Consider the following 27416-nt stretch of genomic DNA (forward strand, 5'->3'; position numbering starts at 1 on the left):
TATAGATATAGATATAGATATAGATAGATAGATAGATAGATTGATAGAGATATATATAGATACATAATATATATAGTTTTCTTTTAATATTTTTTTCTTGGTTTTCTTGTTTTGTCATACAGGCCGGGCAGTTCCCATCACTATACGAGACTCAAGTCCGCTCATTTTATTTCTTTTTCTTCAATATTATCACAGATTGGCAACTGGCGATGGACTGGGAAGGACAAAGGAAAGGGAGAAGGTGCAGGGAGGGAGGGAACGAGGCTGTGACGTGGAGAGGGGGTCAAGGGAAGGAAAGACAAGACGTGTTATGAGGTTAGTGTGAGAGAAGGGCGGAAAGAACAGGGAGGTAAGGGAGAAGGAAAGAAGTGATATAAAGGAAGAAACAGTTGGGTTAGTGTTGTGTGTGTGTGTGTGGGAGAGGGTGAGAAGATATGAGGTTAGTGTGAGAGATGGATGGAAAGAACAGGGCAGAAAAGGGAGGTAAGGGAGGAGGAAAGAGGTGATATGAAGGAAGAAACAGCTGGGTTAGTGTTGTGTATGTGTGTGTGTGTGTGTGTGTGCGTATGGGAGAGGGTGAGAAGATATGAGGTTAGTGTGAGAGATGGATGGAAAGAACAGGGCAGAGAAGGGAGGTAAGGGAGGAGGGAAGAGCCGAAGAGGTTATATGAATGAAGAAACATTGGGGTTAGTGTTGTGTATGTGTGTGTGTGTGTGTGTGTGTGTGTGTGTGTGTGTGCGTATGGGAGAGGGTGAGAAGATATGAGGTTAGTGTCAGAGATGGCTGGAAAGAACAGGGAAAAAGGGAAGGAGAAGGGAAGTGAGGGAAATAGGAAGAGTTGAGGTGAAGAAGCAGATGGGTAAGGAGGCAATGTGTGTATGTGTGTGTGAGAGGGTGAGGTCACGTGAGGTCAAGAGGGAAGGAGAAAAGAATCTTTGGTGCCACTGAAAGCCATGAAAAAAGCAGGTGAAAGAAATGAGTGCATGGTCTGATATGAATGAAAGAAAAGATCACAAACTGGAGATTCTGGTTGCCAGGTACACACACACATCCACACTTACACACATAAACACACTCACTCAAAACACTATCAAGATCTGGACGCGTACAAACACAGGCAGACAACATGTATTAGATAAATAAATAAATAACATATAAGCGAGATTTCTTCCTCAATAAAATGACCTCTGAGGCGTATTTCCAAACGGACGACGACAAGTACAAACAATCGTAAGCTGCCGAGAGAGATTCAATTATTACGACTCAACCGATGAAAGAAATTATTATAAAAACTACCTTAAACTAACATCACATAACGTGGAAAGATGATTTATGCAAAGCACGAACAGACAAAAATATAACGACACTGGTAATGATAATAATGATAATAATAATAATAATAATAATAATAATAATAATAATAATAATAATAATATGACGATGAGGTACGAATATCATGGTGCTGGAATACTGGAGTGCAATGCGTAAATGCCGTGAGTGAGATTATTAAGCCTGTATTTTTAAATGTATCAGGCTTCAGTTTGCCTATTTTAAAAGCCTCTATGACAGAGGTGTCAAACTCATGGCCTGCGGAATGGTCTTAAGTGGCCCGCGAGGTGATGAGATTCTTCAGCTCGAGTTACTAGAATTGTTACAGTTGAGGAAAATACTAAACTGTTAAGACGAGACATAATAACATTTACCTTTTATTCATATGACTGATTTATTTCATATTCATATTCAAACTTCAGTCTTGCCAATATGTAATTACCAAATCTTTGAAGGCCCTCGAGATCACAACCAAGTGTATAATTGGCCCTCGTAAGGATTTGAGTTTGACCGCTGCTCTATGAGAAGTTGCTGGGATTTTCGTGGACTGTTTTGTGATGCCAGTGATAGTTTTACACGACCACTGTATCTTGAATGTAAAAAACACCCATGAAAACCTGGTTAATCTTCTCTGTGGCCTTGGGAAATACAAGTTGCTGGGATTTTCATGGACTGTTTTGTGATGCCAGTGATAGTTTTACACGACCTCTGTACCTTGAATGTGAAAACCACCCATGAAAACCCAGTTAATCTTCTCTGTGGCCTTGAGAAATAGTCATAATGGGAACCCGATACATTTAAGAATACAGACCTATGGAAATAAATAGATGGAGCACGTCAACACTTGGTCCGAGAAATAATTAAACGGTACATTTACGGAAACACCAAAAATATTGTGACATGTATCTGCAAACATGTAAGTAGCTGCATCGCACACACACACACACACACACACACACACACACAAGCTAACCCTATCTCCTCTACTTCATGGGAAAAGAGAACAAAATTAATGTAAGTGGGATGTAGCCAATTTTTATAAGGCACCTTTGAAATCCCGGATCATTAGTGTTGGCCTGAATGATGCAAATGTTACTGACCTTTGTTTTGATGTTGCTGAAACTTGATAGACAGATAGATAGAAAGAGAGAGAGAGAGAGAGAGAGAGAGAGAGAGAGAGAGAGAGAGAGAGAGAGAGAGAGAGAGAGAGAGAGAGAGAGAGAGAGAGAGAGAGAGAGAGAGAGAGAGAGAGAGAGAGAGCATTATAATCATGTCAATCATTATTTTGGACTATACTTACAAAAGTGATGAAATAAAGTGTTACAACACGTCAATGCAAAGCAAGTGTTATGCTACGATGCCAATATGCTGAATCCAATTGTTGTATTCGTGAGGAAATATTAACCATTCTTTTTAAATCCCAGACCACAACTGTATTTTTATTTCTGCTTTCAGTTTGATTTTTTACGTAATTTCAATGGATACTTATTAAAAGGCCCATCGATTACATTACTGTGCTTCCCTCACGATATGCTGGAGTCAATTATTTGCATTCGTGAGGAAATATTAACCATTCTTTTTAAATCCCAGACCACAACTGTTTTTTATTTCTGGTTTCGGTTTGACTTTTTACGTAATTTCAACAGATACGTATTAATAGGTTCCATCGATTATGTTACTGTGCTTCCCTCACGATATGCTGGAGCCAATTACCGTATCTGGGAGGAATTATGAACCATGCTCTTTTAATCCCAGACCCAAATTCATGCTTCTTTTCTGCTTTCGATTTTGACTTTTCACATAATTTCAACGGATATTCATTTAAAATTTCCTTCCATTACGTTACTATACTTCCAAATGTTTTCTTTCCTGCTTTAGTCTAACTTTTATATCAAATATCAATGGATTTTTAAAAGTTCCATAAATTACGTTACTGTACTTCCTTTGTTTCCTTGGTTATAGGTTGCTGGTAAACACATTATGAGTACATGAAACAGAGAGAGAATGAGAGACAGATAGAAGCAGAGAGCAGCAATGCAAGAAAATAAATTAAAGATAAGTTTACAGCATTTTGAAAGCCTTTGTAATCTTCAGAGTGCAATATTTCTACGCCTAATTGACTTGTTCTCTCATTATGTGTGTGAGTAATTCCTTCTCTAATTTATAGGTGAGCCTTATATAGGGGAAGGTTTGAAGAGGCAGCTTGGGAAAATTCATGAGTCAGATTGCAGAGGTAGCCAGAAAGATGACTCCTGAAATCTCTTGTAAGCAACTCCATCGCTACACACACACACACACACACACATACACACAGTCTTGTTTTTTTTCACTCTTTTGCATTCTTACTTTTATCTTTCTTAATCTTCCTTCCTTTATATTTTCCTTCTTTACTCTTTATCTTTTAACTTTCCATTCTTCCTTTCTTTATTAATATTTTCCTTCCTTTCTCTTCCTTACATATTTTTTCTACATTCTTACTTCTTTTCTCATTCTTTCAGTCTCTCATTTTCTCTTCTTTTCCACAAACACACACACACACACACACACAGACACACACACTAACACAGCTACCAGCACCCCAGAATCTCATCCAGGAGGCCACACAACCCTTCCCACAACCTACAGACAAACAGCGCTACACAGCATATACACACAGCACACACCAGGTCGTCTCTCTCCCTCTCGGCATCCCCATAGCTGTCACCACTGGGGGAATAGACGAGCCTCCTTGGAGCCATCCCCTGGAGCCTTCTGAGGGAGTACATGACTGGCGTGAGGATGCTGTGGGTCTCGGTGTTTGTAAGCTGCGACAGACACATCTCGAGACGTCTCCAGAGCGCTGGGGTAAGTCGCCAGAGGACGCGTTCGTAGCAGCGTGGCGGGAGTGCGTGTCTGTGTGCTGTTAAGCCTCTTCTGAGCAGGGAACTGAAGCTTCTGGGGAGATCCGGAGGACTGGCGTGGAGGGATATGCTTCTTCTCCATGTACGAGAGGAGGAAGGAGGTGAGGAGGAGGAAGGTAAGGATGGGAGTCTATGAAGAAATCTCAACCTGCCACAAAGGGAAGGTGTGTTGGGGTGGCAGAAGTGTTGTCGCTGGGAAGCCACTGCCAGACAACGCTTGACTTGAGGCCGACAGTGATAGCAGGTACGCCGGACCCCGAATGGACCCATGAGGAGGCGACAGCACCCACCCACAGACTCATGGACCTCCAGGGATGCCTCCAGACTCACCGTGGCTGCCGCGAGACTCTCATCCGTGGGGTCAGGGGTCCCCGGAGGCTCTGCAAGGGGTGCCTCTGGGGGATCATCTGGGGGCATCTGAGGGTCCCTGAAGAACTCTGGGTCGCTGTCGTCGTCATAGTGGTCCTCCGTGGCCCGGCTGCCTCGTGGGGTCCACTGGGGTACCAGGGCTACTTGGGCACCAGACCGCGGGACTTTGGGTAGAGTGAACTGTCCGGCACCTGCGAGGGGGGGCGAATGCCACTCTTGAACCTGTGCCAGCGGGAGAAGGAAAAAAAGTGATTAGATATGCAGCTGTTGGTCGCCTTGTAGTATGTGTGTTTAGATGATGATGATGATGATGATTATTGGGCCGTTTGGTCTTGGCGCCGCAACTGCAGGGTCATGTGGCGCCGAATGAAAGGTTAAATAAACTATACTTTAAAACTATAACAAACAGTAATTAACCCGGTAGCTGCAGGGATCATGTTTCTTAAGGGCTCTTTCCTCTAAGCGAGAAATATGAGAAAAAATCATCACTCACGCAAACCATTTCATAATATATATATATATATATATCAATGCATTTGTGATCAGTTTATGCATCATCTATTTTGGGGGTTTACATCATGGCAAAAATTTGGCCCGTCGCTGCTACATGGCAAAGCCACAAATTTGGCCCGTCGCGGCTACATGGTAAAGCCACAAATTTGGCCCGTCGCTGCTATCGGGTTAATTAAAAACAAAGTAAAAATAGGACTCAATAAAAGGATAATCTTTACATTACAACAGGTTCTCTGGAGGTACAGATTGTTGTTATTAAGCACAGCTGTGACCTGCAAATGCAAACCCGGGGATCAATTTCATTTAGAGTCTGGACAATATTGGTTTCATTAAGTTCAGGATATTTTCTGTAATCAAAGGGTTCATAACATCTCTAGTTACTCATCCACTATGACTGTGTCTATATCTTTACTGTACCAAGGCAAACTTCATCAAATGGGATCAATTCAATTTACAGTTTGGATGAAATTAGTAGGTTTCATTAAGTTCAGGATGATATTTTCTATAAAATATAATCAAGAGGTTCAAAACATCTCCGGTTACTCATCCACCATGACTGTGTCTATGATTTTACTACATATACCAGAAACTTCATCAAATGGGATCAATTCAATTTACAGTTTGGACGAAATTAAAAGGTTTCATTAAGTTCAGGATGATATTTTCTATAATCACGGGGTTCATAACATCTCTAGTCACTCATCCACTATGACTGTATCTACATTTATTATATCACGGCAAACTTCATCAAATCCCCTCTTGCTAGTTGGCCAGAATGATATTTTTAACAGTTGGTGTCAATGATGAAATGAAACTGACACCATCCAGGATTTGCATTTGCATATGTGGTGCCATACATGTTACTGTTATTGTCAACTCCACCATGACCTGTATGTAAGGAATTCAGGCAGGCTGGCAGACACTGGAGCCCTTGCTGGTAGGTACAAGGGAAGAAAACAAGCCGTGCTGACAGATAGGGTCACATCGCAGCGCTTCCAGGGGTGGGAAATGTGGGGGTTAGGTATTCTGGGTCATCCGCAAGACAAGTCATGGTAGGGTACATCCAGGTTACTCAGCACCCAAGAGGAATGGATGCGGGGTTAGGGAACACATCCAAGTCACCCGGCCGGCCCCCATATTTGCAGGGTCAATATTCATGAGGAAAGGAGGTGTAGGAAGTAGTAGTAGCAGTAGCAGTAATAGTAGTAGTAGTAGCAGCAGTAGTAATAGTAGTAGTAGTAGTAGTAGTAGTTTCAAGTACTATACAAAATTAACAAAGAATCCTCCAGGTCTTAAGGGTCCCAGTTAGGGGTTAGGCAGCAGCTTGTTGTCAGAATCAATCAATCAAACTAAACAAAGGTCGGGATGGTACCTCCAGCAGGACAGAGTTGAGGGTCTTTTTGTGACTGTTTATGAGGGCAGCAAAGTCCACTCTAGCCCCTGGGGACCTCCTGAAAGTGTGGGGGGCCGGTGAGGGGCTAGGGCTGATCCTGAGGGCTGACTGACACTTGGGGGGGACTGGACGAGAAGGAGGAGATAGAGGAGGAGGAGGAGGAGGAATGTATGAGAAAAAGAAGAAAGGAATGATAAGAAAAGGGAGAGAAGGAGGAGGATGACAGAGGAAAGAGAAGACGAAGGAAGAAAAAGAGGAAGAAGAGGAGAATAAAAGAGGAATTGCAAGAGAAAGAGGGAAATAAGAGAGGAAGAAGAATAAGAAGGGGAAGAAAGAGGAGGAAGAGGAGGAGGAGGAAGAAAATGGAGAAAAAGGAGAGAGAGGAAAGAGAAGAAGGAGGAGGAAGAGTAGGAGAAAAAGGAGAAATGGACAGAGGAAAAAGAAGAGGAGGAGGAGGTGGAGGAAGAGGAGAATAAAGAGGAATTGGAAGAGAAAGGAGGAGGAGAGGTAAAGAAAACAGAGAAGGTGGAATACAAAAGAAGGAGGAGGAGGAAGAGGAGAAGATGAGGAGAATAAAGAAAAATTGGAAGAGAAAGAAGAAAGAGAAGAAGAGGAAGAGGAGGAGGAGGAGGAGGAGAAATAAAGAGAAGAGGTGGAATACAAAAGCAGTGATAAAGGAAGGAATATCACAAGGAAAAATAAAAGAGGAAAAAAGAGGAAAATATTGAAGATTGAAAAGAAGAAAATACAAAACAAGATTAAAGAGGAAAGAGAAATAGGGAGAAGGAAAGTTTAGCAAAGGAATAGAAGTGCATAGATAGATAGAGAGAGAGAGAGAGAGAGAGAGAGAGAGAGAGAGAGAGAGAGAGAGAGAGAGATAGAGATAGAGAGAGAGAGAGAGAGAGAGAGAGAGAGAGAGAGAGAGAGAGAGAGAGAGAGAGAGAGAGAGAGAGAGAGAGAGAGAGAGAGAGAGAGAGAGAGAGAGAGAGAGAGAGAGAGAGAGAGAGAGAGAGAGAGAGAGAGAGAGAGAGAGAGAGAGAGAGAGAGAGAGAGAGAGAGAGAGAGAGAGAGAGAGAGAGAGAGAGAGAGAGAGAGAGAGAGAGAGAGAGAGAGAGAGAGAGAGAGAGAGAGAGAGAGAGAGAGAGAGATTAAAGAGGAAAGAGAGATAGGGAGAAGGAAAGTTTAGCAAAGGAAAAGAAGTGCATAGATAGATAGATATATAGATAGAGATAGAGAGAGAGAGAGAGAAAAAAAAAAAGATTAAAGAGAAAAGCGAAATAGGGAGAAGGAAAGTTTAGCAAAGGAATAGAAGTGCATAGATAGATAGATAGATAGATAGAGAGAGAGAGAGATAGAGAGAGAGAGAGAGAGTATGGGGAACTGAGGGCTGGGCTAACAACATCAACTACGTACATACACATCACTACATCAACATCCATAAGCAAATAATGACGTCAAGAAACCATATGAAGACAGAGAAATAATGTATAATAAGCATCTCTACACATTCTCCTTGCACTTGCAGAATAAATAAATAATAAGGGAGATTACTCAACAAATGGAGTCTTTCTATTATAATCAACAATTTGAAGGAAATAAATAATGTCAAGAAACCATCAGAAAAATATATGAAAAGAATCTCTCTACACATTTTCCTTGCACTTGCAGAATGAAAAAAAATAAAGGAAATGACCCAAGTCGAGAGATACCTTCTGGTCCAGGAGTTGAATCTATCCCAACCTGTCTTAACCGAACCTAACCTATCCTAACCTAAGCTAACCAAACCTAATCTAATCTCATGTAATCTAACCCAACTGAACCTAACCTAGTCTAACCGAACAAAACCTAATCTAAGCTAACCTAATCTAACCGAACCTAATCTAAGCTAACCTAATCTAACTGAACCTAACCTAATCTAACCTAACCAAACCTAACCTATGGTAAGCGAGTCTAACTGAACCGAACCAAACCTAATTTAATCTAACTTAACCAAACCGAACCTAACCTAAACTAACCTAATTATAACGTAATCTAACCCAACCAAACCTAACCTAAGCTAACCTATCATTTTAATCAACAACTTGAAGGTTATGTCCAAAAATAAAGTAATGGAACACTCACTCTCCCTTCCTCAACTTTCTCCTATTCCTCTTTCTTCTCTTATTCTTACCATACTGGCCCATGAGTTGACCCGAAGCTAACCTATCATTATAATCAACAACTTGAAGGTTATGTCTGAAAATAAAATAATGGAACTCTCACTCTCCCTTCATCTTCTTTCTCCTATTCCTCTTTCTTCTCTTATTTCCTCTCTTTCTTTTCTAATTCCTCTTTATTATCTTCTTTTTACCTCACCACACACACCTTCTGGCCCATGAGTTGACCCTAACCTAAGCTAACCTAATTTAATCTAATGTAATCTAACCGAGCCTAACCTAAGCTAACCAAATCTAACCTAACCTAAGCTAACTTAATCTAAAGGCGGCTTTACACCTGGCAATTCCTGGTCGGCAATACAGCCGTGACATGCTGCCGGCAGCATTTTTGGTCTGGGTCTGGGAGCCCTTCTCGCAGCAAGTACTCTGCAGCTGAGCGTGTCCGTCTTGTATTGCCGACTGGCATCTGGGTAAACAACATGTCGGCACCAATAAAACAAGAAATGACAGATGCAGATAACAAGATTTGGAGCCGGGAGGCCGAGGTGGCATTGCTAGAGGATGTGAGGCAGCATCGACACTTGTGGGACCCATAAGATAAGCTCTACAAGAGGCAGAGTCTGCGCAAAACAATCTTTGAGAGAGTGGCAGCAACATTGTGGGAAATGTTTATCTCTTTGCGAGACATCGAAGGAGGTAAGGAACGATTATTTTTGTGTATTATATAATCACATGTAATGCCTGGGGGTTGGGATGGCATGTTCCTTCCTTCTCCTTTGTTGTTAAATGCTCCAATAAACAATCAATCAATACTACTACTTATGATAAAACTCGTTTACTTAAAGTATTTCTTCAATATTAGGCTAATGGACCACACTCATTGTGGTTTTAAGATATGGTAGTAGCCTATTGGGGTGTCTGGGATGAATTCATGCCCTTGCATTCACTGTCAATTTACGTCTCGATGCTCCCGGCGGCTCCTGCCACGTGTGAAGGTACTTGCTCCCGAGAGCACCCAGCCGGTCCAGCCGCTAGATCGTCGCGGCTGTATTGCCGGCCAGGAATTGCCAGGTGTAAAGCCGCCTTAACCAAACCAAACCTAACCTAATCTAACCTAACCTAAACTAATTTAACCTAACCTAACCTAATCTAACCGAACCTAACCTAAGCTAACCTATCATTACAACCAACAACTTGAAAGTTATGCCTAAAAATAAAGTGATGGAACACTCACTTTCCCTTCGTCTTCTCCTTCCGTGACGACACGACCGCTCGGGGCCTGCTCAGGGTTGCCAGGGACGCATCAATACTGAGGTCATCATCCAGGGGGGTGAGGGCAGCTTCCAAGGCTGCCGCCACCCTGGGAGCCACCAGCGGACCCTCCCAGTCCCTTGTGGTCCGAACGGCTGGGTCCAGTTCCACCACCATTATGTTTTCACCCTGCAGGAAGGAAAAGTCATGTTGGGTGATCTGGGGTTGTATTATTGAAGATAGATTTTTAGGCTTTCGTAGGAGTTCTGGGCATCTCCAGGGGTAGTTTAATGATCCTGGTGGTAGTTTGACCCTTCTTCTGCACCATGAACCTAAGAAACATGCACTTGACAAGACTTTCATAGGAGTTTTGAGCATTTCCAGGGGTAGTTTGATGACCCAGGTGGTAGTTTGACCCTTCTTCTGTACCATGAACCTTAGAAACACACATTTGACAAGGCTTTTGTAGGAGTTTTGAGCAATTCCAGGGATAGTTTAATGACCCTGGTGGTAGTTTGACCCTTCTTCTGTACCATGAAGCTACAAAATCATGCATTAGAACCCAATTAATCTCCTTTTCAGCCTTTGGAAATAGTTTTTATCTACCTATCTATCCATTAAACATCCCCATCTTTACCTTATATCGAGGGTTGTGGTCGACCGAGGCCTGGATGCGAGCGTACTCTGACGTGGGTCTGCGAGAGGCCGAGGAGACTGGCCTTTTAAGGGTCCCACCGGTCTGCTTCACCACCGGTCGCAGCTGAGGGAACGCCAGCTTGGAGATTAAAATTTAAACCTAAAATCCTAAACTCTATGAATTCTTTGGTTTTGAGGTTAGAAAATGAGATACAATGAGGTGTTGGATGTAGGTATTAACTGGTAATAGGGATTCATAAGATGCTAGGCTGGATATTTCTTATGGGAATGGCCAAGGCAGGGAGAGCTTATGATATGGAAGCTTATGTTATCAGATGTTAGATGTAGATGGGCTGGAAAAATGGTCTGGTATATTGATATTGGTTATGGAAATGGCCAAGGCAGGGAAAGCTTATGATATGGGAGCTTATAATATCAGATGTTGGATGTAGCTAGACTGGAAAAATGGCTTATGGGAATAGCCTAGGCAGGGAGAGCTTATAAAATGGGAGCTTATGATATCAGATGTTGGATGCAGCTAGGCTGGAAAAATGGTTCAGGTATACTGATATTGCTTATGGGAATAGCCAAGGAAGGGGGAGCTTATAATATGGGAGCTTATGATATCAGATGTTGGGTGTAGATGGGTTGGAAAAATGGTCTGGTATACTGAAATTGGTTATAGGAATGGCCAAGGCAGGGAGAGCTTGTGATATGGGAGCTTATGATATTAGTGTTGGATGTAGATGTAGAATGGTTCGGGTTTACTGATATTGCTTATGGGAATAGCCTAGGAAGAGAGAACTTTTAATATGCATAAAGATGTTATAATATAGAATGAAGTGCACAATTAGTTATAGCAGGACATGGTATATGATTTTTAACTGCTAGGACATTGCATATAATTTTTAACTGCTATGAGAACAAAGAGGAATGAGGAGGAAGAGGAAAAGGAGAAGATACAGACTTTGATAAACATGGAGATAACAGAGAAGCAAAGAGGAAGAGGAGGAAGAGGGAAAAAGGAGAAGATACAGACTTTGATAAACATGGAGATAACAGAGAAGCAAAGAGGAAGAGGAGGAAGAGGGAAAAAGGAGAAGATACAGACCTTGATAAACATGGAGATAACAGAGAGGCAAAGAGGAGGAGGAGGAGGAAGAGGGAAAAGGGAGAAGATACAGACTTTGATAAACATGGAGATAACAGAGAAGCAAAGAGGAAGAGGAGGAAGAGGGAAAAAGGAGAAGATACAGACTTTGATAAACATGGAGATAACAGAGAAGCAAAGAGGAAGAGGAGGAAGAGGATGACATGAAGAGGAAGAAGAAAGATTAAGCTAATTTTTTTGGTGTAGGAGGAAAGGAGGAACCACACAGCTAGATAGATATAGGAAAATGATGATAAAACACATTGAAACATAGACAGAGAGACAGATATGTGAAAATTATATAAACCACATTAACACACAGATAGATTGATGAAAATCAGACAGTATATTATTAGTACAGTCATCCCTCAAATAATACGGTTTCCAATAGTTCAGTTTCTGTTTTATACGGATCATCACAGAAGATCTTTTAGGATTTTTAAATTTCCTGCTTGTCAGGAAATATTAAAGTCCTAAAAAATCTTCTTAGAAAATCCACAAAACCAAAACCGAACTATTGGAAACCGTACTATTTGAGGAACGACTGTATTAGTACACTAGAGACAAGAACATTATATCAACAGGAAAAGTAGAAATAATAGCCATGGTGAAGGTGTTAGGAGCTTCCGATTCTACATATCTATATCATTATTATTCATTTTTACAGCAAAGAAAGTAGGTCAAGAAATTAATCCTGCTGAACACCACTCTGAGAAAATTAAGCTGCATCCCCCCCCAAAATGACCCCAGTGACCTCTGACCTCGTGAGAACATCTTGCGTGTGCTGGAGGTCAACTCGGTCCCGGCAGAACTCCTCATGCAGGTCGCCCATCTCCTGCTTGACGGACTGCAGCTTGGCGAACAGTTTCTTAAGCTTCCTTGTCTTGGCCTCGACCTCAGCTTGAAGCGAGGAGAAGGTGGAGGCGATTTCACATGATGACTCCTCTTCTTTTTCGAGTCTCTGTAGCATCTCTCTCTCTCTCTTCTGTTGGGTGAGAGAGAGGGAGAATTACGGCCCATGTTTTTAAATGCATTGGGCTCCTTTACAACTATTTTCCAAGGCCACTAAGAAGATTAACCTCACTAATACTGCTTCTGCAAATAGTTGATGAAATAGCTGGTTAAAATTGGATGGAGAGGTGTCTTGATTCTCTCTATTAAAACCAGTATTTCTTTCTCTTCTCCTTTCTCTTTCAAATCCTCCTTATCCTCTCCCTTTTCTCCTCCTCCTCTTCCTCCTCTGCTTTTTCACTGTTCATGTCTCCTTTTTCCTCTTTCTTTTCTCCTTTCTCTTCCAAATCCTCTTTTATCTCACCCCTTTCTGTCTCCTCCTCTTCTCTCTTTCACTGTTCATTTTTCTTTCCTCCTCTTTCCTTATTCCTTTTCCTCTTTCTTATCTTTGTGTTCTTCCTCTTTCTCTTTCAAATCCTCTTTTATTCTCCTCTTTCTGGTCCATGAGTTGAACCTAACCTAACCTAAGCTAACCTTCTGGTCCATGAGTTGAACCTAACCTAAGCTAACCTTCTGGTCCATGAGTTGAACCTAACCTAACCTAACCTAAGCTAACCTTCTGGTCCATGAGTTGAACCTAACCTAACCTAACCTAAGCTAACCTTCTGGTCCATGAGTTCCTGTGTCCGCAGCTGAAGGGCTCGCTGCTGCTCATTGGTGTGGTCGATGATGTTCTTCCCGCCTCTTAACAGCTTGCTCTCCATGGTCTGAATGCGTCCCATCAACTTCTCTTGCACCTCCCGGGATGCGTTCAGCTCCGCCTCCTTGCTCTTCAGCTCGGACAGGTAGCGCTCCTTCTCCTGCAAGATGAGGGGGGAGCTGAGGGGGACTGTGTGGGCATGGGAGGAGAAGAAGGATATAGTGAGCAGAAAAGCAGGAGGAGGAGGAGATGGGAAGCAGGAAAGCAAGAGGAGGAGGGGATACAAAGCAGGCAAAAAATAAAAATAAATAAATAATTAAATAAATAAAAAAAACAGGATAATGAGGTAGGAATTAAAAAGCAGGAAATGGAGGTGGAAACAGAAGTAGCAGATGAGAAAGAATTAAAAAAAGCAGGAAATGGAGGTGGAAACAGAAGTAGCAGATGAGAAAGACTAAGAAAAAGCAGGAAATGGAGGTGGAAGCAGAAGCAGGAGATGGAAGGAAAGTAGAGAGAGATATAGGCATAGGAAAAGAAATTACCAAGACCTATGGAAGATATGAGGAAAAATAAGCAAGAAAATGATAATATGACACGGGAAGTATCATATTCTTAACCCGGTAGCCGTGGGGATCATGTTTCTTAACCCCTTGAGTGTGAGTTTCCTACCAGAAGACCTCACCAAGCTACAGGAGTGGAACAAAAAGTGGCTGCTACAATTCAATGATGAAAAATGTAAAGTCCTGCATACCAATACCACATGGGAAACACTCCACTATCCACCACAGAGGCAGAGAAAGACATGGGACTATGTGTTACTAGGCTACCACTGAAGGAGAATTCTGTACCAATCGCAGTGCACGGGTTAAAGGCCCCTCTAAGCGAGAAAAATGAGAAAAAGTCATCACTCAACCCAAACCATTTCATAATATATATCAACGCATTTGTGATCAGTTTATGCATCATCTCTTTTGGGGGGTTTACATCAAGGCAAAAATTTGGCCCGTCGCTGCTACCGGGTTAAACATTTGAGCACGCAAGCACACACATTTGACAAGGCTTTTGTAAGCATTTTGGGCATTTCTAGGGGTAGCATTATTACGCTGGTGGTAATTTGACCCTTCCTCTGCACCATGAACTTGAAAAAACCCTCTTGAAAGCCCAACTAATCCCTTTTTGGCCTTTAGAAATAGAGGATGTGAGGGTTGGAAGCTTTTAAAATTAATGGCCTATATTCTAAACTCATTTTTCCTCATATCTTCAGAGCTATAGGCAATGAGGAAAACATTAGGAGTGGTAGTGTGACCCTTCCTCTGTACCATGAACTTGAAAAAAAACCTCTTGAAAACCCAATTACACTCCATTTTGGCCTTTGAAAATAGATGATGTGAGGCCTGGAAGCTCCTAAAAATAATGACCTATATTCTGGCCCTTTTCTCTCATATTTTCAGCACTATAGACAATGAGGAAAACATTAGGAGTGGGAGTGTGACCCTTCTTCTTCGGCATGAACTTGAAAAAACCCTCTCAAAAACCCAAATACACTCCATTTTGGCCTTTGAAAATAGATGATGTGTGGGCTGGAAGCGTCTAAAAATACTTTCAGCGTTATAAGCAATGGGGGCAAGGCGCGATGGGCAGTACCAAGGAGGCCACATGCACCCACAAAACTCAGACTCACGGTAACACAGACCTCGGCAATCATGTGTTGGTCGTTCAGGATTCTGTTTCGTTCCTCGTCCAGTTCACGTTGTTGGTGAAGGATGTCTGCAGCTTCCACGCCTTCCTCCTCCCCCCCCTCCTCCTCCTCTTCCTCCTCTCCCTCCTCGTCTTCCTCCTCCCCATCCGGGCGTTTCTTCTTCTTCTTCTTCCTTCCTCCTCTCTGCTTCAGCTGGGCCTAAGGAAGGATGGGATGACCTTGTTATATTTTTGGTTAATGTAATGCGGATTTTTTATACATATTTTTTTTAGTTTTTTGTTGATTTCTTTTTCATTTTCTTTTCCTGTTGTTTGTTTCTCTCCTCTTCCTCCTTTTTCTTCTATTCTCTCTATCTCCTCCTCTTTCTTATTCTCCTTATCATTTCCTCCTACTTCAATTTTTTTCTCTCATTCCCTTCTTCTAATCTCCTCCTCCTAATTCTTCTATATTTCAGTCACTTCCCTCCATCCCTCTACAATCCTTTCCTTCCGCTCCTTACCTTAAGCCGCGCCAATTCCTGTTGATACTCCTTCAGAATTGCATCTTTGGGGTCCTCGTTCACCTTGGGCTTGTTCTTGATGTTCTTGGCCCTGTTGGCGTACCTGAGGGTGGTAATGGTCTCGTCGTAATTGTAACTGGCGGGTCCGATGTTGGCGACCATGATTGTCTTGGAGTTGCCACCGAGGGAGTCTGGAAAGAGAGAGATTGTGAGAGATTGTTAAGAGTGAGACTTTGCTAACCACGGAGAGAGAGAGAGAGAGAGAGAGAGAGAGAGAGAGAGAGAGAGAGAGAGAGAGAGAGAGAGAGAGAGAGAGAGAGAGAGAGAGAGAGAGAGAGAGAGAGAGAGAGAGAGAGAGAGAGAGAGAGAGAGAGAGAGAGAGAGAGAGAGAGAGAGAGAGAGAGAGAGAGAGAGAGAGAGAGAGAGAGAGAGAGAGAGAGAGAGAGAGAGAGAGAGAGAGAGAGAGAGAGAGAGAGAGAGAGAGAGAGAGAGAGAGAGAGAGAGAGAGAGAGAGAGAGAGAGAGAGAGAGAGAGAGAGAGAGAGAGAGAGAGAGAGAGAGAGAGAGAGAGAGAGAGAGAGAGAGAGAGAGAGAGAGAGAGAGAGAGAGAGAGAGAGAGAGAGAGAGAGAGAGAGAGAGAGAGAGAGAGAGAGAGAGAGAGAGAGAGAGAGAGAGAGAGAGAGAGAGAGAGAGAGAGAGAGAGAGAGAGAGAGAGAGAGAGAGAGAGAGAGAGAGAGAGAGAGAGAGAGAGAGAGAGAGAGAGAGAGAGAGAGAGAGAGAGAGAGAGAGAGAGAGAGAGAGAGAGAGAGAGAGAGAGAGAGAGAGAGAGAGAGAGAGAGAGAGAGAGAGAGAGAGAGAGAGAGAGAGAGAGAGAGAGAGAGAGAGAGAGAGAGAGAGAGAGAGAGAGAGAGAGAGAGAGAGAGAGAGAGAGAGAGAGAGAGAGAGAGAGAGAGAGAGAGAGAGAGAGAGAGAGAGAGAGATTGTTAACCCGAGAACGTCGACAGACCCTTTTCTGGGCTTTCACGAGTCATGGCTGTGGTACGGTGGACCCTAAAAAGGGCTCACCATAAAATCCATAATTCGAGCTAATTGTAGGCGGTGCTAGCATAGAGCAACCCACCATACATGCCCTGGGTCACAGTGGTGGGTGAGTGATCTTGAGATGGGCTTTTTTGTCATAGGTGGTGCTGTAAGGTCATGGCAGACTGAATTAGCTATCCACACAGCAATCACTTGTCAAATTCTCTAAAGTAGACAACAAGCGACTCTCGGCTAGATGCCACGCATCACAAGACTGTTTATTTTGTAACATACACCACCCAAAAAGAATGGAGTTTGAGTAAAAGTAAATATTTTTAACAACTTTATGATTATGAGAGGAGTACTCTGATGTACGTTCCATACTCTTTTATTAGTCTCAAAATGCAGTGAAATTTTGCCGTTTCTCGCCCACTTCTCGACTTTCACATAGCCGAAGCCCACGGGTTAAGAGTGAGTGAGACTTTACTAACCACTGAGGGAGTCTGGAGAGAGAGATTGTGAGAGATTGTTAAGAGTGTGTGGGATTTTACTAAGGGGGTAGAATATGGAGATTATAACGGAGAAATAAGAGATTAGGTAGTAAGAATGAAAGTTAGCAGGAGGAGGAGGAGGATAAAATAGTGGAAGAAAAATATGTACAAAAAAAAGGAGGCAGTTGAATCTCTTACCCTGAAGGAGCCTGGTGAGCTTGGAGTCTCTGTAAGGGATGTGAGTGCTCTTGCCGTCCACCAGAGCCGAGATGACGTTGCCCAGAGCCGAGAGTGAGAGGTTGATCTTGGTTGCCTCCTTCAACCTCTCCCCCTGAAATAATAACAATAACAATAATAATAATAATAATAATAATAATAATAATAATAATAATAATAATAATAATAATAATAATCATGAGGAAAGGGAGACTGCGTTTAAAGGTGCGAAAGGGAAGAGTTAAGCTAAATCTTTACTCTGTGGTGTTAGCAGTAGTAGTAGTAGTAGTAGTGTGTGTGTGTGTGTGTGTGTGTGTGTGTGTGAGAGAGAGAGAGAGAGAGAGAGAGAGAGAGAGAGAGAGAGAGAGAGAGAGAGAGAGAGAGAGAGATTTGGAGGAAAGATGTGGAGAGAGATGGATGGAGAAGGAAGAAGGGAAGGAATGGAGGAAAAAAGGTGGATATTGAAGATAAAGAGGAAGTGGAGGAGGAGGAGAAGGAATATAAAGGAGGAAACAGTTGAGAAAGAAGACAGAAAAACAAACAAACTTGTGTTTATAACAACCACGAAGTGACTTACCGCAGTGCCTGTTTTCGACTGCCGTTCCGAGCCTGCCAGGTCCACCAGGTTCAGCTTGCCGACCCTAATGGTGCTGCGGCCCTTCTCGTCCATGGTGCTGCACTCGATGGTGATTATGAAGATGGCGTGTGACCGGGAGCTGTGTAGATTCATGTTCGTTGACCTAGGAAGGGAGAGAGAGAGAGAGAGAAAGAGAGAGTGAGAGAGAAAAAGGATTTGTTACATGTATTTCATTAATGTTGGTTGACCTATTAAATGATTTTTTTTTATTATACACACACACACACACACACACACACACACACACACAATGGAAGAAGTAGATAATGAGAAATTGCTACTAAGAGAACCTTCCAGCAGGAATACTAGAGGACATAGTAAAAAGTTGAGGAAGATAAGATGCTCAAGAGACATAAAGAAATATAGCTTCTCACAAAGAAATATAGAGGTTTAGAACAGATTAAGTGAAGAAATAGTATCGGCGAAGAGTGTGCAGAGCTTCAAGGAAAAGTTGGATAATTATAGATACGGAGACGGGACCACACGAGCGTAAGCCCAGGCCCTGTAAAATTACAACTAGGTAAATACACTTACCCCACAGCGCGGTTTTGATTTCCAACCGTCATAACATGTTGGATCTCATTGACACTCTTGCACACAAACTGCTGCAGGTCCTTCACAAAGACCCCCGTGTCAGGCCGCTCCTTCAGCTCCAAGCGCCGCTTCTGGTCCTTCCCCAACAGGTCCCTGGAAGAAGACAGAGGGAGGTAAATGAGTGCATTGAGGCTTGCAAGGTTCAGGGATGTATTCTTGGGCATTTCAGGGTAAGAGAACACATATTTGGCAAGGCTTCCATGGGTGTTGTGGGGCATTTGCAGGTCCCTCAAATAGTACGGTTTCCAATAGTTCGGTTTCGGTTTTATACAGATTGTCATAGAAGATCTTTTAGGATTTTTAAATTTCCTACTCGTCGCAAAATTTAAAAATCCTAAAAAATCTTCTTAGAAAATCCACATAAAACCAAAACCGAATTATTGGAAACCGTACTATTTGAGGGACGGCAGAAATGAGTTTCGTTATTGGATAAGCGGCTGACTACGACAATCTCTCAACGTTGCTCTAACCTGATTTCCTCCTGGTATATCTCAAGGTAGGATGCCCTGATGAGGAACTGCTGGTTGCTGGAGCGGGCAATGTAGCTGAAGATGTGCTCAAATGAGTTGGGTATGACGCCCCTCTGGTCCGGGTCGTCCCTGATACCTGGAAGGTTGAGAATGGGGTGAGTCAAACAGGGTGAAGGAAGGCAAGTAAGGGAAAGCCAGAAGTGTGAGCAGGGTGAGTCAAACAGGGTGATGGAAGGCAAGTAAGGGAAAGCCAGAAGTGTGAGCAGGGTGAGTCAAACAGGGTGAAGGGAAGAGTGCAAAGGGGAAGGGAGGAGTTCGAGGGGTGAAAACTTGATGAGGAAAGAAGAAAAAAGATCAAAATTAGCCAGGAATTATAGGAAGGGGAAAGCAAGTGAGGGAGATTTATGATAGAAGGAAAAAAGAGAAGTAGAAAGGTGTAGGGAAAAAATAATGGAGAGGAAGAAGGGAAGGAAGGAAGGAAGGTGATTGTGGAAGATTTTAAAACAAGAAAAGAGGAAAGCAAAAAAATACAAGAAAATGATTAAGGAAAAAAAATACATATGAAAACTATAAGAAAATTGATATCTGTAATAACACACACACAGACAACAAAGTAAACTTGAATGTACCCGAGACTCTCACACGCACACACACACACACACACTTACAAGGACCACACCTGCTGAAGTTGAGCAGTGTACGTACGCAACAGTGAATAGCGACCAGAAAACGCCACCATCCTGGACATTTACGAGTGACATACGTGTGTACATGTGTGCATGCTGCAGCTGCCAGTGTTAAATAATGTGCGCCCCAGCCACCCATCGCTACCGCCCTTTAAGGCGAGGGAGCAGCTACCCTCTGACGGACGTTATTACACACCTGGAAAACACCAAACTCTTCTGCAATCGAAGCAGGAGAGGCAGACGAGTGGCGAGAAACATCCCTGTCATCATTACGAGAGTGAGTCAGAACAAACCAGTGCTGGAGAAGGAGAACAAACATTTTGAGGTGCCCCAAGTGTGGTATAGTCTGCCCTCTTTACTCCTCTCCAATGTGACCTCCCTTAGCAACAAGATCGAGGAATTAATGGTGACGGTCAGGTCCACTGGTGCTGGTGTGGTGGCCATCACAGAGGCGTGGCAAATAGTTCCTGAGATATGCAACATCGATAACTATGAACTATTTCACCATCTCAGGACTAATAGGAGAGGGGAAGTGGCCCTGTACTGCCACTCTGACCTCACTCCTTCACACCTTCAAGTCGACACCCCCGAGGGAGTGGAGGCCCTGTGGGTGAGGGTCACACCTGCCCGCCATCCTCGCCACACTGCCTGCATCATCTGCTGTGTGGCATACCACCCTTCCCACACGCCCACTGCACAGCTGCTGGTTGACCACATCATCGATGCAGCCAACGCGCTTTGAGTGAGATTCTCCTATGCCAAGTTGGTCATCTGTGGGTATTTTAACCGCCTAGACGTCACCGACACGATGCACCACCTGAATCTCACTCAGGTCGTTAATTTCCCCACCCACCAACAAGCTACTCTCGACCTCATCATGACCGACCTGAGCCAGCAGTACTCCCCCCCCCCAGCCCCTCCCCCCCATGGGATGCACCTGTCAGTCCTGTGGGAACCGGTTCACACCACCTCACTGCCTCAATCCTCCTCCACCAGGTCATTCATAAGAACATAAGAATAGACCCTGCCCACTACAGACAGCTCAGGAACAGAGTCATCAGGGAGATTAAAACTGCCAGAGCAAACTATTACCCAGATAAAATACACCATCTTAAACAGGCCAACAGCAGACAGTGGTATCACAAGGTCAGGTCTCTTTGTGGACACTCACCCTCCTTCCCTTGCACTTCACATTAATCACCTGACCAAGTGGCCGAGGAGATAAATACCCATTTCGTGGGTATCTGTCAAAGCCTCCCAAAACTTGATCTCACTGCCCTCTCCACATACCTACCATCCCCCTCCCCACCCCCCTCCATCCAGGTGGTTGATGTTTTCAATAAATTAAAGAAATTAAGGACGCACAGAGCCACCACGCCCACTGACCTCCCAATCAAAATTTATGAGGAATTCCCAGCCTCATTTGTGAAGATTTTATTTTTAACTGGGCTTATGATGATATTAGTAGCCTCATAGACATCCAACAATTTGGCAACGTGAAGCGCTCCTCCACCACTCATTGTCTGGTCAGCTTTCTAGATTTCATACACAGCCACCTGGACAAACGAGACACCTCCCTTGCCCTTGCTTTTGTCGACTTCAGGAGAGCATTTGACCTTGTAGACCACACTGTTGTCATTACTAAGGCCATTGAGCTGGGGCTTCACCCTAATATTGTATCGTGGCTGACTGATTTCCTCAGAGCACGCTGCCATATATTAATAAACCTGTTATTATTATTACACACACACACACACACACACACACACACACACACAGGTAAATATAAATAGGTTAAGACACACACACTAACCTTCCATTGTATAAGTCTTCCCCGTGCCTGTCTGACCATACGCAAAAATGGTCCCATTGAACCCACTGAGCACAGAGTTGATAAGAGGCCGGAAGGTTTCATCATAGAGTTCCTGCTGCTTGGAACTGTGGTGGTGGTGGTGGTGTAGGGGGGGGGGGGGATATATCAGTTAGTTAAGAGTTTCAACACCATAAACAAACTGTCTGTATTATAATGTATAGTATGTCAAGTTTTGTTTGGTCTAAAAGTAGTAATAATAATGATGATGATGATGATAATAATAATGGTAATAATAATGAAAATAATGATAATAATAATGAGAACAATATATAGTAATAATAATATTAATAACAATAATTACAATAGTTTGATTTTGCAATGAGGAATGTGGAGAGAGAGAGAGAGAGAGAGAGAGAGAGAGAGAGAGAGAGAGAGAGAGAGAGAGAGAGAGAGAGAGAGAGAGAGAGAGAGAGAGAGAGAGAGAGAGACAGAGAGAGAGAGAGAGAGAGAGAGAGAGAGAGAGAGAGAGAGAGAGAGAGAGAGAGAGAGAGAGAGAGAGAGAGAGAGAGAGAGAGAGAGAGAGAGAGAGAGAGAGAGAGAGAGAGAGAGAGAGAGAGAGAGAGAGAGAGAGAGAGAGAGAGAGAGAGAGAGAGAGAGAGAGAGAGAGAAAAAAACGCAAGCCTCACTTCCAGTCGTAAACGGCATCGAAGGTGAAGGTCTTGCGAGGGTCCGTGTCGGCCGCCTTGATGTTCCTCAGCTCCACAACCCCTCGGTCCACATCCATGTCCACCACTCTGGGGGAAGGGGAGAGACAATGATGAGAGGAGGAGGAGGGAGGAGGAGGAGGAAGATGTAGATAAAGAAGAAAAAGAAGAAGTAGATGATAGTGGAAATGTAGGAGGAGAAGGAGGAGGAGGAAAAAGTAGATAAAAGAGAGAGAGAGAGAGAGAGAGAGAGAGAGAGAGAGAGAGAGAGAGAGAGAGAGAGAGAGAGAGAGAGAGTATTCAAAGGCCTGGCAGCATTAAATATATATATGAATTCACTAAGATTCAAGGACACAACACCTATAAAGTCCGGATTATAGGCTCTGAACTATTATTATTACTATTATTATTATTATTATTATTATTATTAGAAACCATTTGGCTTAGAAAATTTTCTTCTAAAAATTTGATCATTCTATGTGACTCGCCTTCTGTACCTGACAGTGTCGCCCAGTTGATACGGGGGAGGTTAAAGTCTCCTAATATCAGTGAGTCGCTGTTATTAAGTGACTGCCTCAAAACGCTGTACATTTCAAGATCAGCATCAAGAGAGATAATGAAGGTATATAATGATATTGATAGTGATGCCATTCTACTACTACTACTACTACTAATAATAATAATAATAATAATAATAATAATAATAATAATAATAATAATAATAGTAAGAATCCCTCCCTCCTTCACTCCAGTTTTCCTTTCCTTCCTTCATTTTATCCTCTTTCGCATACTTTTGGCTTTCTTTACTCTCTCTCTCTCTCTCTCTCTCTCTCTCTCTCTCTCAAACACACGGGATGGGACGAGACAGACAGACAGACGGGACAGCACAAGCATAGCTCCGTTCCTGTGAGTCACAACTAGGTAAATACACACATGCACACACACACACGCCTAGAGAGTAAGAGATTCCTGACAGTTCCCGTCCTCCTGGGAGGAACAGGGGGGAGGAAGAGCGACGCTGCCAGATCTCGTCTCCGTCAATGACAGTTCGAGTTTAGGTGTACTCAACTCCACTGGAGTCAATAGTACTCGTACCTCTCATGCTGGTTGGCCGTCTCCTGCTCATTCATAGGCCTACACCGCACCACCACCTTGACAGCCTCGGCTGCCGCTGCCGCGCTGCTGCTCTTCATCCTTCCTTCTGCACCTTGAACCATGCCTGAGGAGGAAAAATTTAACCCTGTAAAACCTGAATTATTTTTTTTACACTCATCTGACTACTGGTAAAAAAGAGGGTATAAATGCCAGACAACATAAACCATAAAATTCTATTGAAGTCTCCGCTACCACCTGGGATTTTTCAGTCACTGTCGAGTGGCCTAAGACTACCCACATGCTGTCCTGAAGACCACCCATCAACCCGAACTCTAGAAGAAACCGTCCAGTTGAAACAAGAATGAGTTCTGGGGGGCAGCATGAGCCAAGAATAAATGGCGCCACTATAAAAATTGCCTGTGCCATGACGGGCTTGGACTGACCACCAGGCCCCTGAAGAAAGCCTACCAGCGCTATAGGGGAACACTTAAAAGGATCTAATATTCAACCATAGAGCACACACAGCAGCAGTAATGGTAGCTAGTAGTAGTAGTGAGTATTTGTGAAAAGGAACTAATATTCAACTACAGAGCACACAGAATACAGTCGAACTCGGCGCAAAAACTTTGGACTCCCATATCTCAAAAAAGTACTGGTATTATTACTACTACTACTACTACTACTACTACCTCAGAAAATACTGCACATAGAGGGCTAAATTTTGGATACTATGTAGGTCATATGTATGGCTACCTACTGTTAAAAATCTGAGTAAGATTGAACCAGTACTTTTTGAGATATGGGAGTCCAAAGTTTTTGCGCCAAGTTCGTTACTATTCACTAAGTCAAGATAGGGCTATTTGGGCTTAAGATAACATGGCATGGCAGAGCAAAGGTTTGGTGGTGTCTCCCAACTTATCAAAATACTTGCAGAATAATAATTTTTCTTTTACTTTTTCCCCTTATTCCACCTCCTTTACCTCATGTAGAGGGCGAGGAAGGACCGGGGATGCAGGAGAGCAAGGAGGAGGCCAACCCAGGTATGGAGGCACCTCTTACGTACTTAGTTTACTTATGGTACTTACTTTGCTGTAAAAAAAATATATGTATGTCTACCTACTGTCAATAATCTGAGGAAGATTGAACCAGTACTTTTTTTTAGGTATAGGAGTCCAAAGTTTTTGCGCCAAGTTCGTCCATGCGTCGACGTCACCTGATCCCAGCACACATAGCAGTAGTAGTAGTAGTGGTATTAGTAGTAGTAGTAATACAGTCGTCCCACAAATAGTACAGTTTCCAATAGTTCGGTTTCGGTTTTATACGGATTGTCATAGAAAATCTTTTAGGATTTTTAAATTTCCTGCTCATTGGGAAATTTAAAAATCCTAAAAAATCTTCTTAGAAAATCCACATAAAACCAAGACCAAACTATTGCAAACCGTACTATTTGAGGGATGACTGTAGTATCTGTGAGAAGGGTAGTGGGGAAGGAGGGCCAGGGACTAATATTTAACTATAAAGCACATATGGCAGTAGTAGTGGTATTATTATTATTATTAGTGGTAGTGAGTATCTGGGGAGCTTAGGGAGGGTAGGAAATGTAGGCAACATCGGAAAAGGGAGAAGAGGGAGGTAAGAAGAAGGGAAGGAGAGGAAGGGTCAAGAAGAAGGGGGTGGAAGAGAGAAAAGAAGGGTGTAAGGGAGAATATTAAAACAATGTGATGAAAGGGGTGATAAAGAGGGAAGGGAGAGACAAAAGAAGGGAAAAAAGAAGGAAATGAGTTGGGAAGAATGTAAGATTTAAGAAGAGAGAGAGAGATATTTGACATGTTTCTCTCTCTCTCTCTGATGCTGAGTCCACCTGGAGAGATCTCTGATGCTGAGTCCACCTGGAGACTCTCTGATGCTGAGTCCACCTGGAGAGAGAAAGAGATCTCTCTGATGCTGAGTCCACCTGGAGAGAGAAAGAGATCTCTCTAATGCTGAGTCCACCTGGAGAGAGAGAGAGAGAGAGAGAGAGAGAGAGAGAGAGAGAGAGAGAGAGAGAGAGAGGGGTATTTGACATGTTTCTCTCTCTCTCTCTGATGCTGAGTCCACCTGGAGAGAGAGAGAGGGGTATTTGACATGTTTCTCTCTCTCTCTCTCTGATGCTGAGTCCACCTGGAGAGAGAAAGAGAGAGGGGTATTTGACATGTTTCTCTTTCTCTGATGCTGAGTCCACCTGGAGAGAGGGGTATTTGACATGTTTCTCTCTCTCTCTGATGCTGAGTCCACCTGGAGAGAGGGGTATTTGACATGTTTCTCTCTCTCTCTGATGCTGAGTCCTACTGGAGAGAGAGAGAGAGAGAGAGAGAGAGAGAGAGAGAGAGAGAGAGAGAGAGAGAAAATAAATAAAGAGAAAACTGACCAGCCGAGTGCCACGCCATGACTCATAGCTCACAGCCTCGCCTTCGCCTCCTTCCAATTCCTATCTAATGGCCTTAAATCACTAACACATACAGATAAACTTGAACACACACCTCTATTCAAGATTGTGGCATCGTTGTAAGGGTGTCGGCCGCCCAGGAGGCCTAAAATATGGAAAAAAGAAAAGATATGTGGCGGGTTGTGGAATGTTGTGTTGATTCTAGCAGACGACGGACAGACAGACGAGGCCCGACCAAGCCCATGACCAAGACTAACCGAGAATTTGATAGGGGGGCTAGAGGGGAACGGGAGAGATTGATTGATTGATTGATTGATTGAGTTTATTGTTGCAGGTAAACAACAAGGGAGAAGGGAGGAACATGCCATCCCAACCCCCAGGCAGGACATTATACAACTATTAATACATGTGTAGGTCTTTAGCAGAGAATGGGAAGAGGGGAGTGAGGAAGATTGATTGATTGATTGTTTATTGTTGCAGGTAAACAACAAGGGAGAAGATAACAGGAATGAGGAAGGAAATGGAGGAAGAATGGGGTAGGAGAGAAGAAAGGAAGGAAGGAAGGAGAGAAGGAAGATTGATTGATTGATTGATAGTTTATTGTTGCAAGAAGGAAGAGAACTATCAATCAATCAATCAATCAGGAAGGGTGTGAGTGATGGAAGTTAGAAAGGAATGATGAAGGAGATGGTAGGAAGGAAGGAATAAAGGAATGAAAGAAGAAAGAGCAGCATTAAAAAGGAAAGTAATAAAGAAAAGAAGAAAACAATGATATAAGGAATATAGAAAAGAAGGGAGAGAAGAAAGAAGGAAGGCAGAGAAATAAATAAATAAATAAAAGGGCTGAAAGAAGAAAGATAGGAGGAACGAAGGAAAGAGAGAGAGAGAGAGAGAGAGAGAGAGAGAGAGAGAGAGAGAGAGAGAGAGAGAGAGAGAGAGAGAGAGAGAGAGAGAGAGAGAGAGAGAGAGAGAGAGAGAGAGAGTCAGGCATACATAGTTATAATAATTGATTCACATCCAATTAATGTCAGGAAAATATATTAACTAAGCCATAATTACTACAACTACTATACTACTACTACTACTACTACTACTACTACTGCTATTACTGTTCTTGTTGTTGTTACTGAAAAGCCTTGTTAATTACGCTCCAAACCTTCTTATCATTTTTCTTCTCCCTTTCCAACGCCTTGACAAAAAGGGAGAAAAAAAAGAAAGGCGTATAATTAATCTTGACTGGCGAAAAAATGATGAACGCGACTAACCGAGAATTTGATAGGGGAAAAAATGTCGGGAGATTAATTTTGGTGATATTTTTGAAGTCTTAGACAGTATGAGAGAGGAAAAGGACAGAAGGGGAGGAGGATTAATGATTATTTACAGAGAAGGAAAAGGAACAACATTTTGTGAAATAGAAACAAAATGTAAGGATATGTATTACACACAATAGGAAAAATAGGAAAATGGGAGGTTAGGTTAGTGTTAGTCTACTTTAGTGTTGGTGATGTAGAGAGAAACAAGGAAATAACACAAGAAATAGAAAAAAATAATATATCTAATGATAATGGGTGAATTTAATGGACATGTGGGGTTGGTTACCGTCCTGTTAATAAAGCCTAATACCCTGACATAAAGCAAGAATTATGAGATACAGAGAAATGATGAACTGTGAGGTAAAGACAGAACACACAGAGACAAGAGACAGAACTTAAGACATAA

The 27416-nt window shown here is 42.8% G+C and overlaps 1 protein-coding gene and 1 long non-coding RNA gene across 2 annotated transcripts; one reads left to right on the forward strand and one right to left on the reverse strand.

Moving 5' to 3' along the window:
• On the forward strand, positions 1 to 2555 carry LOC127003592 (uncharacterized). Its single transcript, XR_007757158.1, has 2 exons — positions 1 to 368; positions 503 to 2555. It is a non-coding gene; the product is annotated as an uncharacterized LOC127003592 (long non-coding RNA).
• Positions 2112 to 25958, reverse strand: LOC127003591 (kinesin-II 95 kDa subunit-like). The gene is given in 16 exon segments (XM_050870504.1): positions 2112 to 4821; positions 6485 to 6563; positions 9896 to 10101; positions 10550 to 10768; positions 12441 to 12683; positions 13312 to 13509; positions 15043 to 15246; positions 15548 to 15738; positions 17256 to 17388; positions 17851 to 18013; positions 18445 to 18597; positions 18975 to 19110; positions 21474 to 21598; positions 22160 to 22267; positions 23273 to 23396; positions 25792 to 25958. Coding segments are annotated over 15 exon segments (3204 nt in total). The 5' UTR covers positions 23395 to 23396; positions 25792 to 25958; the 3' UTR covers positions 2112 to 3897.
• Between the last annotated feature and the right edge of the window lie 1458 nt (positions 25959 to 27416).

Source organism: Eriocheir sinensis, chromosome 25 (assembly GCF_024679095.1).
Source record: "Eriocheir sinensis breed Jianghai 21 chromosome 25, ASM2467909v1, whole genome shotgun sequence".
Lineage (NCBI taxonomy): Eukaryota > Metazoa > Arthropoda > Malacostraca > Decapoda > Varunidae > Eriocheir > Eriocheir sinensis.